At 36.5% G+C, this 16,456-nt stretch overlaps 1 protein-coding gene and 1 long non-coding RNA gene across 13 annotated transcripts in view; one reads left to right on the forward strand and one right to left on the reverse strand.

The window, feature by feature from the left end:
- Nucleotides 1-16,456, reverse strand: part of ATP11C (ATPase phospholipid transporting 11C (ATP11C blood group)) — a 207,311-nt gene that overhangs the window by 83,141 nt on the left and 107,714 nt on the right. For all 12 annotated transcript variants that reach the window (XR_012127479.1, XM_073227864.1, XM_073227862.1 and 9 more), the window contains one exon: nt 11,522-11,641. Coding sequence is in view for 11 of the 12 variants with exons in the window: in XM_073227864.1 (XP_073083965.1) it covers nt 11,522-11,641 (120 nt within the window). In the remaining variant the exon portion in view is untranslated. The remainder of the gene's footprint in view (nt 1-11,521; nt 11,642-16,456) is intronic.
- Nucleotides 13,633-16,456, forward strand: part of LOC140847462 (uncharacterized) — a 45,193-nt gene continuing 42,369 nt past the window's right edge. Inside the window, exon 1 of the long non-coding RNA XR_012127480.1 lies at nt 13,633-14,200. This is a non-coding gene — a long non-coding RNA (uncharacterized lncRNA). The remainder of the gene's footprint in view (nt 14,201-16,456) is intronic.

A 16,456-nucleotide genomic window follows, 5' to 3' on the forward strand; every position in this document is an offset into this window, starting at 1 on the left:
AATAAGCATATACTTAGAGGTATGCTATATAAACACCTTTTTCAGGAATGAGGTTTTCACTATGAGCATTACAACTAGGCCATCCTATATCTGTGCTTTCCTTGACCCGATATAAATTAGGTTCCTTGTTATGTGTTCTCATATTATCCTATACTTCATTAATAGCACTCATGACAGAGAATAATTATCTTTGTGGGTACCTTTTATTAAAAGTTTCTCCTTGAATAGGCAATGAGTTTTGTAAGGACAGGCTACTCATGTTTTTATTTCTTTTCCCTCAACACCTAGCACAATTCCTGACACAAAGTAGACAACCAATAAATCAGTTGGATGAATGAATGAATAAATTAATTTCTTTGGCTCAGCCAACCTCTGGAGTCTTGTTCAACATTGCCAATATAACTCCATCTCTATCATGACCTCCCACCTCCATGACAGCTGAGGTATACACATAATGCTGGGTCATAGAGAGCTTTCACTTTAAACAACACACACCACCCTAGAAATAGGTAAAAGTTAAAATGCTAAATTATACATGGGTAAGAGGACAGCACTCTTGGACCAACTGTTGAATTGCATAAATGTGCTTCTCACTGATACCTTAAGCTCAAAGAATGGGTCATTTAAAAATCACAAGAAGTTTGAATTTCTAGATGTCTTACTAAAGAAGACCAGAAACCAGAATGAAATGTTTCCTAAACTAACTATCTAAATTTATACTTGAATGGTCTCCATGCCAAGTATCTCTGTGATGTGAAGAAATAGCCATTAACTAAGGTAAGGTAGCTGAAAGGCCAGTCACAGAGTATGACACAGTATATGGAATTTTACTACTAATTCCTCTTTGAAAGGCTTATGGGTGCAAGGTTCAGGGAATCCCAAGAATGAAGGTAAGTGGAGGCAAACATTCAGTGAAGCAGCTGCATTACAACTTACAACCAACAGCCAGCCTCCAAGGTTCTTTCCCCAGGATTCAGGAAAATTTTCCAGGAAGCCCATTCAAAATGAAGTATAGAATTGTGTGTGGATGTGCATCATTTGGAAGAGAGTACACACTTTTCATCAGATTCCCAAGGTAACTTATGACCCAAATAAAAGGGATCAAAACCACTGATCCAGACACATTAAAGCTGATATAGTCCAGATCAGCATTTAAATTGCCCCAATTACGATCAATTTTCTAAAACAATAAGCTAAACCCCCAAAATAGGCTAGCTGTTGAACTTCTGTCTTGTTGACCCTTCTGTTACTTAAGATAATTTTAATTAAACAAACAAACATTAAGGACTGTTAGAGTCCTCTATGGGGTGTTAACACATCAAAGGGGAAGATTTTTGTTGTTTCTAGGCCCTCACTGTTCGTTTACCAATGTTTTAACTTAGTAAATGAACTATTTAATTGGGAACTCCGGTTATTCCCTTTATAGGAAACTACTGCCAAATGCCCTCTTGTTTCCTAAATCAGGTCTTGAGCTGCTAAGAATTAACTTTCTTAATTCAAAGGAGGGAATTTGAAATGACTCTTAGCTTCCAGAGTCTGTTATTTTAATTTAAACAAAAGAAAGCTTTAGAACATTACTTGTTTTTATCCAAAGTCCAAAACATTTACAATTTACCATTAAAAATGCTGATGGGAAAACTAAAGCCCCAATTAACTTGTTCTAATGTGTCTGAATATATCAAAAGAGAAAAGAGAGCAGTTAAAAGATGTAGTGACTATTTAAAGTAACTATTAAAATTAATAGCCAATTGCAAATGAGTTATCAGAAGGAGCATGGACTTATTCTAACTACTAGGATTTGGATGCAATGGAACAAAATAAATACACTTTAAGATTAATTGGTGACTGGGATTAAAGATGGTGGTGTGAGAGGTGAGACAGACTTCCTCCTAAAACCACATATAATACAAAATATAATTACTACAACTAATCCTGAAAGAGCAACAGGAAAGAAGGCTGTGCCAGACTGCACACACCTGGAGAAAAGAACACACCTCACGGAACAGGGTAATGTACCAAAGCCATGACCCAGCAGAACCCAAGTCCTTCCCCCACCCAGCTCACTGGCAGGAGGAAGAGAAACAGAGCGGGGAGGGAGTGGAGGCCTTGGACTACTGAACACCTAGCCCTGGAGATGTGCTCCGGGATCACAAACCTACACTGCATGGTGCTCTGGTGATTAGTGGGGTTGGAAAGCTAAGACAGGTGAAACACCTAGACAGACTGAGATTTCAGCTGCTTGTGGAAAACAGGGATCCATATCCGGCTGATCTGGGCGGGCAGTCTAAGACACTTTCTAAAAGCGACAGGGATGCTAATGGGGCAAGAATTGCACAGAGCTTACTGTTCAGGAGAAAGGACAGGTACACAAAATTGTCTGGGTGCACTCGGCCAAGCAGATTGGGAACTTTCACGATCTTCAGGCGTTCCATCCCCCTGGCTGTATATGCAGCTCAAAGGCCCCCTACTGTGATACATAGCCTGTGCCTTCCTCCCGGCCAGCCTGCACCTGGCTTGCAAACTGGCAAACCCTGCCCTTGGTGTCAGGCCAGCCAGAGGGAAGCCCCACCTGCAGCAGTTACAAACGCAAAACATAGAGGTTTACATCTGTGTGTTCAGCCCAATGGTTCTGACACTGGGACAGACATAGCAACCAGGAAGCAAGAAATAGTTCTTTCCAACCCCCAGGCACCAGCCCACTCACTCCCCTGTGACCCCTGAAATCGCTCTAGGGGCTGAGCAGTTCCAGAGAGTAAGGCTTCTGGGAACTAGAGGGCATCACATACAAATATGAAACCTCAAAGGAACCTGGTTCAAAGCAAAAATCTCAAAAACACCAGAAAAAGTGGCAAGTCAGACTGAAGTAATCAATATTCCTGAAAGAGACCACAAAATAAAAATCATAAACATGCTCCTGGAGGTACAGAAAAATATTCAGGAACTCAGGAACGAATTTAGGACAGAGATCCAATCACTGAGGAACAAACTGGAGGGTTTAAAAAGCAGATTAGATATGGTGCATCAGATGATAAATGAAATAGAAATTAGAGAAGAGGAATACAAAGAAGCTGAGGCACAGAGAGAAAAAAGGATCTCTAGAAATGAAAGAATACTGAGAACTGTGTGACCAATCCAAACAGAACAATATTCATATTATAGGGGTACCAGCAGAAGAATAGAGAGAAAAATGGAGAGAAAGTGTCTTTTAGGAACTAATTGCTGAAAAATTCCCCAATCTGGGGAAGGAGATAATCTCTTAGGCCATGGAGGTGCACAGATCTCCCAACACAAGGGACCCAAGGAAGACAACACCAAGACATATAATAATTAAAATGGCAAAGATCAAGGATAAGGACAGACTGTTAAAAGCAGCCAGAGAGAGAAAAAAGATCACATACAAAGGAAAACTCATCAGGCTATCATCGGACTTCTCAGCAGAAACCTTACAGGCCAGAAGGGAGTGGCATGATATATTTAATGCAATGAAGCAGATGGGCCTCAAACCAAGAATTGTCTAACCGGCAAGATTATCATTTAAATTTGAAGGAGGGATTAAACAATTTCCGGATTAGCAAAAGCTGAGAGAAATGACCTCCCACAAACCATCTCTACAGTGTATTTTGGAGGGACTGCTATAGATGGAAGTGTTCCTAAGGTTAAATAGCTGTCACCAGAGGTAACAAAAAGGGATAGACAAAGCATACAGAATATGATACCTAACACATAAAGAATGGAGGAGGAAGAAAAGGAGAGAAAAACAAAAAGAACCTTTAGATTGTGTTTGTAATAGCATACTAAGTGAGTTAAAGTTAGACTCTTACAGAGTAAGGAAGTTACCATTGAACCTTTGGTAACCACAAATCTAAAGCGTGTAATGGTAGTAAGTACATACCTATCAATAATCACCCTAAATATAAATGGTCTGAATAGACCAATCAAAAGATGTAGAGTCACTGAATGGGTAAAAATAACAAGACCTGTCTATATGCTGCCTACAAGAGACTCACTTCAAACCCAAAGACATACACAGACTAAAGGTGAAGGGATGGAAAAAGTTATTTCAGGCAAACAATAGGGAGAAAAAGTAGGAGTTGCAGTACTTGTATCAGGTAAAAAAGACTTCAAAACAAAGAAAGTCACAAGAGACAAAATACACTACATAATGATAAAGGGGTCAGTCCAACAAGAGGATATAACCATTATAAATATCTATGCACTCAACACAGGAGCACTTACATATGTGAAACAAATACTAAAAGAATTAAAGGGGGAAATAGAATGAAATGCATTCATTTTAGGAAACTTCAATACACCACTCACACCAAAGGACAGATCAACCAGACATCGAAAAAGTAAGAAGACAGAGGCACTGAACAACTTGCTAGAACAGATGGACCTAACAGACATCTACAGAACACTCCACCCAAAAGCAGCAGGATACACATTCTTTTCAAGTTCACATGGAACATTTTCAAGAATAGACGATGTACTAGGCCACAAAAAGAGCCTCAGCAAATTCAAAAAGATTGAAATTGTACAAACCAGTTTCTCAAACCACAAAAGTATGAAGCTAGAAATAAATTACGCAAGAAAAACGGAAAAGCCCGTAAACACATGGAAGCTTAACAATATGCTCCTAAATAACCAATGGATCAATGACAAAATAAAAACAGAAATCAAGCAATATATGGAGACAAATGACAACAATAATTCAACACCACAAAACCCGTGGGATGCAGCAAAGGCCAGCCTAAGAGGAAAGTATATTGCAATACAGGCCTACCTCAGGAAAGAAGCACAGTCTCACATGAACAGTCTGAACTCACAATTAATGAAACTAGAAAAAGAAGAAGAAATGAGGCCCAAAGTCAGTAGAAGGAGGGGCATAATAAAGATTAGAGCAGAAATAAATAAAATTGAGAAGAATAAAACAACAGAAAGAATCAATGAAAGCAAGAGCTGGTTCTTTGAGAAAATAAACAAAATAGATAAACCCCTAGCAAGACTGATCAAGGAAAAAAGAGTATCTACACACATAAACAGAATCAGAAATGAGAAAGGAAAAGTCACTACAGACACCACAGAAATACAAAGGATTATTAGAGAACACTATGAAAAATTATATGCTAACAAACCGGACAACTCAGAAGAAATAGACAACTTTCTAGAAAAATACAACCTTCCAAGGCTGACCCAGAAAGAAACAGAAAATCTGAACAGACCAATAACTAGCAACAAAATTGAACTGGTGATCAAAAAACTACCTAAGAACAAAACCATTGAACCAGATGGCTTCACTGCTTAATTTTATCAAACATTTAGTGAAGATCTAATGCCTATTCTCCTTAAAGTTTTCCAAAGAGTAGAAGAGGAGGAAGTACTTCCAAACTCATTCTATGAGTCCAGAATCACCCTAATATCAAAACCAGGCAAAGACACCACAAAAAAAGAAAATTACAGACCAATATCCCCAATGAATACAGTTGAAAAAATACTCAACAAAATATTAGCAAACAGAATTCAAAAATACATCAAAAAGATCATCCATCATGATCAAATAGGATTTATTCCAGGGATGCAAGGATGGTACAATATCAGAAAATCCATCAACATCAACAAAAAGAAGGACAAAAATCACATGATCATCTCCATAGATGCCGAAAAAGCATTCGACAAAATTCAACACCCATTCATGATAAAAACTCTCAACGAAATGGGTATAGAGGGCAAGTACATCAACATAATAAGGGCCACATATTACAAACCCATGGCCAACATCATACTTAACAGAGAGAAGCTGAGAGCCTTTCCTTTAAGATCGGTAGTAAGACAAGGATGCCCACTCTGTGCACTTTTATTCAACATAGTTCTGGAGGTCCTCACCCCAGCTATCAGACAACACAGAAATAACAGGCATCGATATTGGTAAAGAAGAAGTTAAACTGTCCCTGTTTGAAAATGACATGATATTGTACATAAAAGACCTTTAAGAATCCACTCCAAAGCTACTAGATCTAATATCTGAATTCAGCAAAGTTGCAGGATACAAAATTAATACACATAAATCTGTGGCATTCCTATACACTAACAATGAACTAGCAGAAAGAGAAATCAGGAAAACAATTCCATTCACAATTGCATCAAAAAGAATAAAACGCCTAGGAATAAACCTAATGAAGGAAGTGAAAGACCTATATAGTCTGACAGCTACAAGACACTATCAGAGAAATTAAAGAAGATACCAGTAAATGGAAACACATCCCATGTTCATGGATAGGAAGAGTTAATATTGTTAAAATGACCACCCTGCCTAAAGCAATCTACAGGTTCAATGCAATCCCTATCAAAATACCAACAGCATTCTTCAACGAACTAGAGAAAATCGTTCTAAAATTCATGTGGAACCACAAAAGACCCCAAATATCCAAAGCAATCCTGAGAAGGAAAAATAAAGCAGGGCAGATTACACTCCCCGACTTTAAGCACTACTACAAAGCCACAGTAATCAAGACCATTTGGTACTGCACAAGTACAGACACACAGACCAATGGAACAGAATAGAGAGCCCAGATATAAATCCAAGCATATATGGTCAATTAATATATGATAAAGGAGCCATGGACATACACTGGGGAAATCAAAGCATCTTGAACAACTGGTGCTGGCAAAACTGGACAGCTACATGCAAGAGAATGAAACTGGATTATTGTCTATCCCCATACAGAAAAGTAAACTCAAAATGTATCAAAGATCTGAATGTAAGTCATGAAACCATAAAACTCTTAGAAGACAACATAGGCAAAAAACTCCTGAATATAAACATGAGCAACTTTTTTCTGGATGCATCTCGAGTAAGGGAAACAAAAGCAAAAATGAACACATGGGACTACATCAAACTAAAAAGCTTCTGTACAGCAAAGGACACCATCACTGGAACAAAAAGGCATCCTATAGTATGGGAGAATAAATTTGTAAACGACATATCCGACAAGGGGTTAACACATGAAATATATAAAGAATTCACACGCCTAAACACCCAAAAAGCAAATAACATGATTAAAAAATGGGCAGAGGGTATGAACAGGCAATTCTCCAAAGAAGAAATTCAGATGGCCAACAGGCACATGAAAAGATGCTCCACATCACTATCAGGGAAATTCAAATAAAAACCACAATGAGATATCACCTCACACCAGTTTGGATGGTCAGTATTGAAAAGACCAAGGACAACAAATGTTGCTGAGGATGTGGATAAAGGAGAACTCTCCTACACTGCTGGTGGGAATGTAAGCTAGTTTAACCACTGTGGAAAGCAATATGGAGATTCCTCAGAAAACTAAAAACAGACATACCATTTGACCCAGGAATTCCACTCCTAGGAATTTACCCAAAGAATGTAATTTCTCAGATTCAAAAAGACATATGCACCTCTATGTTTATCGCAGCACTATTTACAATAGCCAAGATACTGAAGCAACCTAAGTGTCCACCAGTAGATGAATGGATAAAGAAGAGGTGGTACATATACACAATGGAATACTGCTCAGCCTTAAGAAGGAAACAAATCCTACCATTTGTAACAACATGGGTGGAGCTGGAGGATATTATGCTTAGTGAAATAAGCCAGGCAGAGAAAGACAAATACCAAATGATTTCCCCTTTTTTGTGGAGTATAGCAACGAAGCAAAACTGAAGGAACAAAACAGCAACAAACTCACAGACTCCAAGAAGGGACTAGTGGTTTTTAAAGGGGAGGGGTTGGGGAGAGTGGGTGGGGAGCAAGGGAGAAGGGGATTGAGGGGTATTATGATTGACACACATGGTGTGGGGGTTGGTTCATGGGGAAGACAGTGTACCACAGAGAAGGCAAATAGTGACTCTGTGGCATCTTACTATACTGATGGGCAGTGACTGCAATGGGGCATGGGGGGGACACGATAATATTTGTGAATGTAGTAACCACATTGCTTTTTCATGCGAAACCTGCATAAGAGTGTATATCAATAAAACCTTAATAAAAATATTAATTGGTAATAAGCCCCCAGTTGTAAATAAGTAGAGTTCTAGCTTGAGTAACTGTTCATCTTGCCTAATTACTGTATCCATTTTATTATCAACTCTCCTTGATGTAAGCAATAAACCCAATTTTGAGCACCATACAGTCTACTTTTATTTTCATTGCCAATGTCATGCAGAACATTCTTTTTTTTAAGCATCACACTTTTTCACCATAATTCATAAGAGCAAAAAAGAGTTACCAGGACTCCACTGCATGAGGATTTAGTAACTTAGCTAAGACGGCACCTTCAGGGAGTTTATTAAGACTCAAAGAGGTGTCTGATAAAGTCTAGTAACAATTCTGATCTTTAAAATGAGTGAAAATGCTAGTGTAATTTCAGTCTTGAAACCTTAATCCAAGACATTCTTTCACATATTGGTACTAAATTTAACCCAGAGCATACCTGCAAAGAGTTAGGTGGGGTTCATTAATTCTTATCCTTCTGAAAGGCCTTCAAGATGAAGCTTAGGATTTTTAAAGAAAAAAAAGTGTAGTACAGAAAGATAAAGATCCTAAAGATCCTAACAGGATGCAATCAATATTCTTTGCTCCAGAAGGGGATTTCCAAGTTTGGTACCAGTTACAAAATTCTGGTCATTCCGAAAGGTCCCTGGCAGAGTGCATTAAAATAGAAGGGCTGCAGAAAACAAGTTCTTTTAAAGAAAGTATTGTGCTCCCGAAGGAAGAAAAGAACACTAATTTTATGAGTAAAATTTAAAGTAGGTCAAAGTGTTTATCTTTATCTTTAGTGCATTAACAACTTATTCCCAGGGTTTACACTGGCATTATTGATGGCATTTGTAAACAAAAAAAAAACGCACCCAATTAAGAAAAAGTTATTTTTATCACTAAGGAGTTGAGAAAGGAAATCAACACTTACTACAAAGCTGGAAGGCAGCAAACATATTCTATAAGGTGTACATTTCTTTAATTAAGAGATTCTGGTACAAACACAAACAGCCAAAAGACAATGTGAGGAAAAAATAGTCCAAATTATGAAACTGTTGTTCTCAGGATGGACCTGATGGCCTACTTTTAAGAGAGATCACACTCCATACATTCAAAACACATATGACTGAGTAAATCAATAGTAGTACTCAAAACTGTAAAAACAATAATCAAAGAAACAAAAATAAAAATAGCAGCTACCATTTACTGAGTTGTTACTATGTGCCAGACCAGTGCTTGAACACTTTCTGTGAATTACTTTATTTCATTCTCACCATAATCCTATGAGGTAAGTACTGTTAGAATCTCCATTTTACAGCTAAGAAAATCAAAACACAGGGAGGTTACATGACTTACTCTAACTTCAAACTCAGGTCTTCTGTATACAAGGATGAAACTTCTACCACTACACTGTACACTATCCTCTTATAATTACTCATTGTATTAAGATTTCGGTTTTTCTGAAGTCGGTATACTATTACTTCCTTTTTCACCTCTAACACTTTAATGAAAAAGTGTGTCAGTTAATAAGCAGTTAACTAGAAAAACTACAAACATATAATACATAGAAAAAAGAGATTTGTTAGTCTATTGATGTAGAAATGTTCACTTTATTCTGATTTGTAAAACATATGTACATATACAAAGATATATACGCAAATCTGTTTAGAAACAATCCTTATTTGCCCCATGAGCTCCTGACTATTTTAAAAAATACTGTATTGCATTGTTTTGCCTATGGCAACATTGAAATTAGATAAAACATGAAAATTATTCTATTAAATACAAAAAAGTCAAGAATTAAAATGAATCTTACACGTCCTTTAATGAAAATACAACATATATCCTAACAAAAAAGGATTATCACTAGTTCAATGAAAAATTACTTTTACTATCAATATGCTACTTTACCACCTTTCACATAAGACACTATGGAAAATAATAACTTCCTAGAAAATATTTTATATTTCGTTTGATGCAAAAGGAGAAAGGAAACTGAGGAAGGAGCCCAAACAGCACAACGATGAGAATAAAAGCTCTTTATTCAGAGCCACTAGACCTTATAAAGCAGTTCTGCTCCTGGCTTTTTCACTAACTGGTTGGTAACCATGTCACTAACTCAATTTCTCTGGGTTTGCTTTCTCTATCTGTAAAGTCAGTGAGTTGAACAAAATGCCCTCTTAGGATCTTTCATTTCTACAAGCCTATGATATTGAGTTAAAGGACTATTGCTGATTGTTTTGTTGTATACAATAGTGTGAGTCACAATTTTCAGTGAAAGGACTATTCATTATCTTGGGCACAGGTATAGAGCCTTCTGACTGAGGATGTATTTTCTGTCATAAGGTTAAAGATTAACACAAAAGAGACATTTTATCCAAATATACTCAGAATATTCTATAGGCCAATAGATGCGCTCATTAGGCAACATAGTTTTCACATCTGTCCATACTTTACATACTAATCTTCTAACCTAAGCATAATCTGTATTACATCACTACATAAAGAGAAATCACATGTACGAAAACTAAACAGTAAATTTTTTAAGGAATGACATAATTTTGTGATTCAGGTCCTAGGTGTTTGGAAACATGCAGTGAACCAACTGTCACCATTTTAAATCTGCCTTGCCAGGTTGCATGAGGAAGTGAGGAAAATTACCAAGATCTGTGACATGCTACAGGAGATGGCAGTGGGCAAGCAATCTAACACCTAGCACCTAACCTGGTCAGCCATCTAGCAGCTAGCACCCAACCTGCTCAGCCAAAGATAAAGATTAACAAACTAATGTTTGTGGAATGAATAATTACTGCTAGATACTAGGAACTATGAAGAATGCTTTCACTTATGGAACATCAGCTCCATTTCACTGATGAGGACATTTGGACTCAGAGAGTAATTTGGCCAAAAGGTCACACAGCTAGTAAATGGTCAGGCCAGGATTTAAAAACAGGTCTTCAGACTTTCAGGCCACTGCTCTTGGCAATACACTAGGCTAAAATAAGACAATTATTCAGATGGTGACACAGCAAGAGTGACTGAACTCAACTGCTCAAGTAGCATACTGAGCAGAACGGACTCTTTAGGACCTAGAAGTGTACTGGAGAAGGTATGTTGTGGAACAGAAAGAGATACAAATATCATTCTGGATAGCACCTTCCCAAAAAATGTAAATTATTTACAATCTAGTCCATCCACAAAAGGACAATTCAGGAATTTTGAGCAAATAAATAATTGTACTTTTAACACACTTTAAGGCTCAAAGTAATATGTATAATCAATGGGCGCTGTGAATCATAATGGAAAACAAGTCAATGATATTTCTACTATAACAAGACAAAATGATGCTTTAAAAAAATGGCCCTTTGGTAGAATAATCACCACAGTATATGATTAGTATAAGTTCACATCCACGTATGCATATATAAATGCACCAGATTCCTCTGAAACACAAATATTATAAGTAAGTTTATTATCTGGCTCAGTATATGAATATTAAGTTTAAAAACTTACCTTAGATGAAACTATTCTATTACCACAAAATCTTTGTGCAATGTAAGCTTCTGTTTCTGAAACTGGATGACTGCCAACAAACACTGTGCGTGTACCAACTCCTTTCTCTTCTCCAGCACACTGACCGAGAGAAAGAGGAAAATAGTCAGTTTTTCATCACATTTCTCCATGTTCTACCAAGCTCAGAATTCTTGTCTAAGTATGTATGGCTACAGTCTAGAGAGAGTGAGTAGTAGGGAGAGGAAAAAACCTTGTTAGGAAATTCAAACTACACTAACTAAGCTATTAGCTGCTGACTTACTGAAGATTAGTAAAAATTGTTCCCTTAGTCAACTGTTCTGAGGCCAACATGGCAATTCTAAATGTTTAGAAACAGTATTTTTATTGCCTGTCATTTTTCTTTCATTCACAGAATCTCAATCACCACCGTCACAGTAACACTAACTTAGGAGAGGTCAAACTGGGAATATTATATAACTATTGAGGAAAACCACATCAATTACCTTACCAGTCAGCAGAAAGCAGACTGAAAATTATTTGTAAACATAATTACTTCAAGTCTTATTTCACACAATATATCTCAAAAGCCTCTTTTAGTTTTAAAAAGTAGATTCACTGACTCTAGATGTTCTAAGGCTGAGCTCTAGTTTACCTCACTCTTTTATTTCACTGAGGCTTCACTGTTTTCTTATCTTAAATTAGGATAATACACTTTTTCATATAAATTTGGGATAGTCTCCATTGATGGTACTATGTTTGAGACAACCACATATTTAAGTCAAAGTAAAGTATGATAGAAACCAATATCCACTTATATATTTCCATTAATTTTTTTAAAAAGATAATCCCCTGACCTAAAATGTTTTAAAATGTGTAGCCACAAATATTTTCCTTCCTTTCAATGATCTATTTAAAGGTCACGGATGTAAATCTCTATCCTGAAAAAAATCATTTTAAGCAACACTACTTAGAGCTTGCAAAGCTCTCCAAATGTCTATGTTTAGAAGTATTTCAGTCTGAATTTTTGTACCTTATATAGAAATTATAGCGAAAATGACTGAACTAAAAATTACCCCAAAGTACAGATATGACTTTTGCCTATTTTCATTTAAATGTATTTAATATTATTTAGTGGGGTATTGCCCTCAAAATCTATAGGGAATCAACTGAAAAGTAACTGGAATAAACTGAAATAGGAGAGATTTAGATTGTGTGTAAGGGTAACTTCTGGAAATCTACCCTGGTATAGGCTAAGGGAGCTTGTGGGAATCTCTTTCTATCCATGGTGAAAAAGTCAGTTAAGCATCAGCGCTAGACAGTTTAGCTATTTACCCACCTTCCCAAAAACAGGGCATTAGAACAACCGATTGTGTAAGGTCATTTGCATGCTAAGAGTCGGTGATTAGCAGGTAAATTTTTAAACAGTTCCTGGAAACCAGTAAACAATAACTTCACCAGAATGGCAGCTATACACATTTTGATTTAGGGTTTAACTTCTTTGTTTTAACTGTAATATACACTATCTGACACAGCTTATTGATGAGAGCACTAAATTTTCCACAACACCCATTTTGAAAAATGTAAACTGAAAGTGAATACATCTGCTCAAGAGTATAGTTTATCATCTCACCCCACCTCTGCCCTTCTGTTACAAGTTAGTCTCACTACAGTCTCTGCAATAGACCCAAACCTTATAACATACCCATCTGAATTACAGAAATTGTTAAGTCCATATAAACACTGCAATTTTCAACCGTTAATATGTATATGGCTGTTTGGTTTTCCACACAAGCAAAAGTGGCTTTAGAGTAAATAAGGAACAGCTACTTTTAAAAAATCATTATTATATTTTATTAAAGTATTGTTAATATATGTTATGTTGGTTTCAAATGTACATCACAGTGGGTTCAACAGTGCCCTGTGATCAACTTATATTATGAATGCAAATTACTGTGCCCCTTATTCTCCCTCCCCTGCCCCAACCCCTCCCTGCAACCACTAGTCACTTCTCAGTGTCTATGAGTCTACTGCTGTTTTGTTCCTTCTGTTTTTATATTCCACAAATAAATGAAATCATATGGTATTTGTCTTTCTTCATCTCATTTATTTCACTGTGCATAATACCCTCCAGATCCATCCATACTGCTGCAAAGGGCAGGATTTCTTTTCCTCTTATGGCTGAATAATATTCCATTGTGTGTATGTACCACATCTTTATCCATTCTTCCATTGATGGACATTTAGGTTATTTCCATACTTTGGCTATTGCAAATAATGCTGTGATAAACACAGGAGTGCATGCATGTTTTCAAATCAGGGATTTTGCTTTCTTTGGGTAAATTCCTAGGAGTGAAATTACTGGGTCAAACGGTATATCTATTTTTAGTTTTTTGAGGAACCTTGATACTAAGGAACAGCTACTTTTTATGCCAGTTCTCAGATAATTCTCCAAATGTACAGTGGTAATATGAAACAGAAAAGGGTACAGGGTCAGTGAAGCAGGATGTTTCCTGCACTGCCAATATAGATTGTTCCCCTCAGTTAACATGGCCACTGATTAACTTAAAAACAACTGAGCCAGTACTTTCCCAATTCTGAAACGTCTTCAACTTTCTTTTCTGGCAGGACGCAACATTCCAGAGAACAAATGAAAGGAACACGCATAATGCAATTTTTCAGGTACATGATATTTTTATGAATTCCCTACATTTGAATAGGATTTGCAGCTTTCCTAAGAGCTTCCCCCATACATTCTCTCTCTAATCTCTTTTGAAAAGGCCTAAGTGAACTCTATCTCCATAAAGTTGGAGAAGATGGATTGAAATTGCTGTGCAGGTTTGCAGGCAGGGGCAGCTCCTGGCAGTGATCACTGTTAGTTGATGAAATAGTGACCTAAGAGAAGTTATAAAATGTCCACTTCTGAAGATTTTTCAAAAAAGGGCAAAGTCTCCTCAGCCCAGGCAGATATGGCTGAAAAGATGACTTTTCCATGCCTGTTTCACCCTAAAATCTTATGAACTTGCAATTCTGGTAGAATTTGCTCTAACTTACGTTTGGTTTGCATAAAAATGTCAATGCTAAACTCATGTGTAAATTCACTGTAATTTTCCAGTTGCTGCCAATGGAGAGTGTTAAAACAGTGGTTTTAGTTCCTGTAATTTTGAATAACAGAGCTGTCTTAACTAAAGCAAGAAACTCCAAGTAGGAATCAGAAAAAAAAAATTCCCATTTGGATGGCACACAATGTAGCCTGAGTGGGAGTATACGATTCCTACCACCTCATAACAAATTTTAATTTATTAAGAGTCCATTCTGTGTTGAACTGCTTCCCATCCAAATGTCCTTAGGAACAGCATTAAAAAAAAATTTAAATATGCTGGCACCAATTCTATTTTAATGACACATCATACATTATAATAAAATCATGGGAAAATATTAACAGTATAGTTATATGAATTAAAAGAGAAAGTAATTCAATTTTCTTAAGATAAAAATCATCCTTTTGTACTCTTGATTCATACCACCATAGTATAAACTGAATATTGTAATTGAAAAAGGCAAGTGATTTATATACCAACCATAGTTTCTCAGTAAAAATCAAGAGTATGAAATGGTAGTTATTCAACTAGTACCATCTTAATATCCTTTACCTTTGGTAGTCATAAAATACAGACAGCTACTGGGAGTATACTTTTCTTGATTGCCTCTAGACCAGTGACTCAATAAGAACTGAGGGAAAATAGAGACCTCTATAGAAGACTGTCATTATAAAAGCTGACACAGGATCTGAAAAAGAGCTCACCTCTCCATCCTTTCCAAGTGTTGGCTGACTTAAATTTATTACTTAGTCATACATCAGTGGTTCTCAATTCTGGTCTCACATTGGCTTTAAACATAATACCAATGTCTGAGTCTTTTATTTAATATTTATTTTTTCTGGAAGCTTCTCAGGTGACAATTCTAATTTGCAGCCAGGGCTGAGAAAACTGCTACACAATCTCTCTTTGAATTAGTGATTGCGTTTAACTAATATACTGTAGGTTTTCAGTGTATCAGCCACAATGCTACACTTTTTAAGTAATTAAAATAATTTAAACAATTTTCTTTTCACAGGATAAAAACATAAATAATCTTGAAATAGTGTCCCCTCAATCATTTTAAGCTGTTCACAAAATGAGATCCTCCTTCATTACTTATTTTGTGTGTGGTTAATCTTCTATCAGTTATTCACATCACTGAGAATGAAAATTACAGCCTTGATATAATACTAAGCTACTTGAGTTATCAGAAAATCATAACTGATGTAATCGCCAGCATCACAGCATTATTTTATTGGTTATCAGATGGCTCTTTGTAATGACTAAAACAAATAAAAGTATTTGCTCAAAATTTAACAAAAAATCCTTATGAAAAATCTGAAAACTTGGCAATGATTTAAAACTGTTCTCTGTACCTCAGCCCCAAAGCTATTTTCTCTGAAGCACTAGTATTTTTTTAACAGCATGATCAGTCTTAAAAAGGCCAAATGAACTCAAAATTGAAAGAGCATTTCATCAAAATTTCAGGCATCTGTTAAAATCTTCCTGAAAGTCAGCCTTTCTGTATACTAGGGCTGGACGGGTGGGTGCAGGGAGGACTGCACTACACTGCCAAGGAACATTTTCAGGGTATTAAGCTTCCTGGTTAAAATTGTGACAATGTATTTATTCAGTGGTCATACTGCAGAGGTTTCCAAGGGCACTCCATTATAACAAGCCAAGAATAATCTTGATGTGTAATTTGTAGCCATAATTCTAAAACGGGCCTTAAAATCCCACTTTTCAGATTTTGCTTTTACTGAATCTTCTTAAGTGATTAGGCTGTCTCTCCCTCCATTTCGAGATGTAGTGAAACAAGACAAAGAAAAGATATTTTGTTTTTTTCTTGCCTTTAAAG

The sequence above is a fragment of the Manis javanica genome, chromosome X (assembly GCF_040802235.1).
Source record: "Manis javanica isolate MJ-LG chromosome X, MJ_LKY, whole genome shotgun sequence".
NCBI classification, from domain to species: Eukaryota; Metazoa; Chordata; class Mammalia; order Pholidota; family Manidae; genus Manis; species Manis javanica.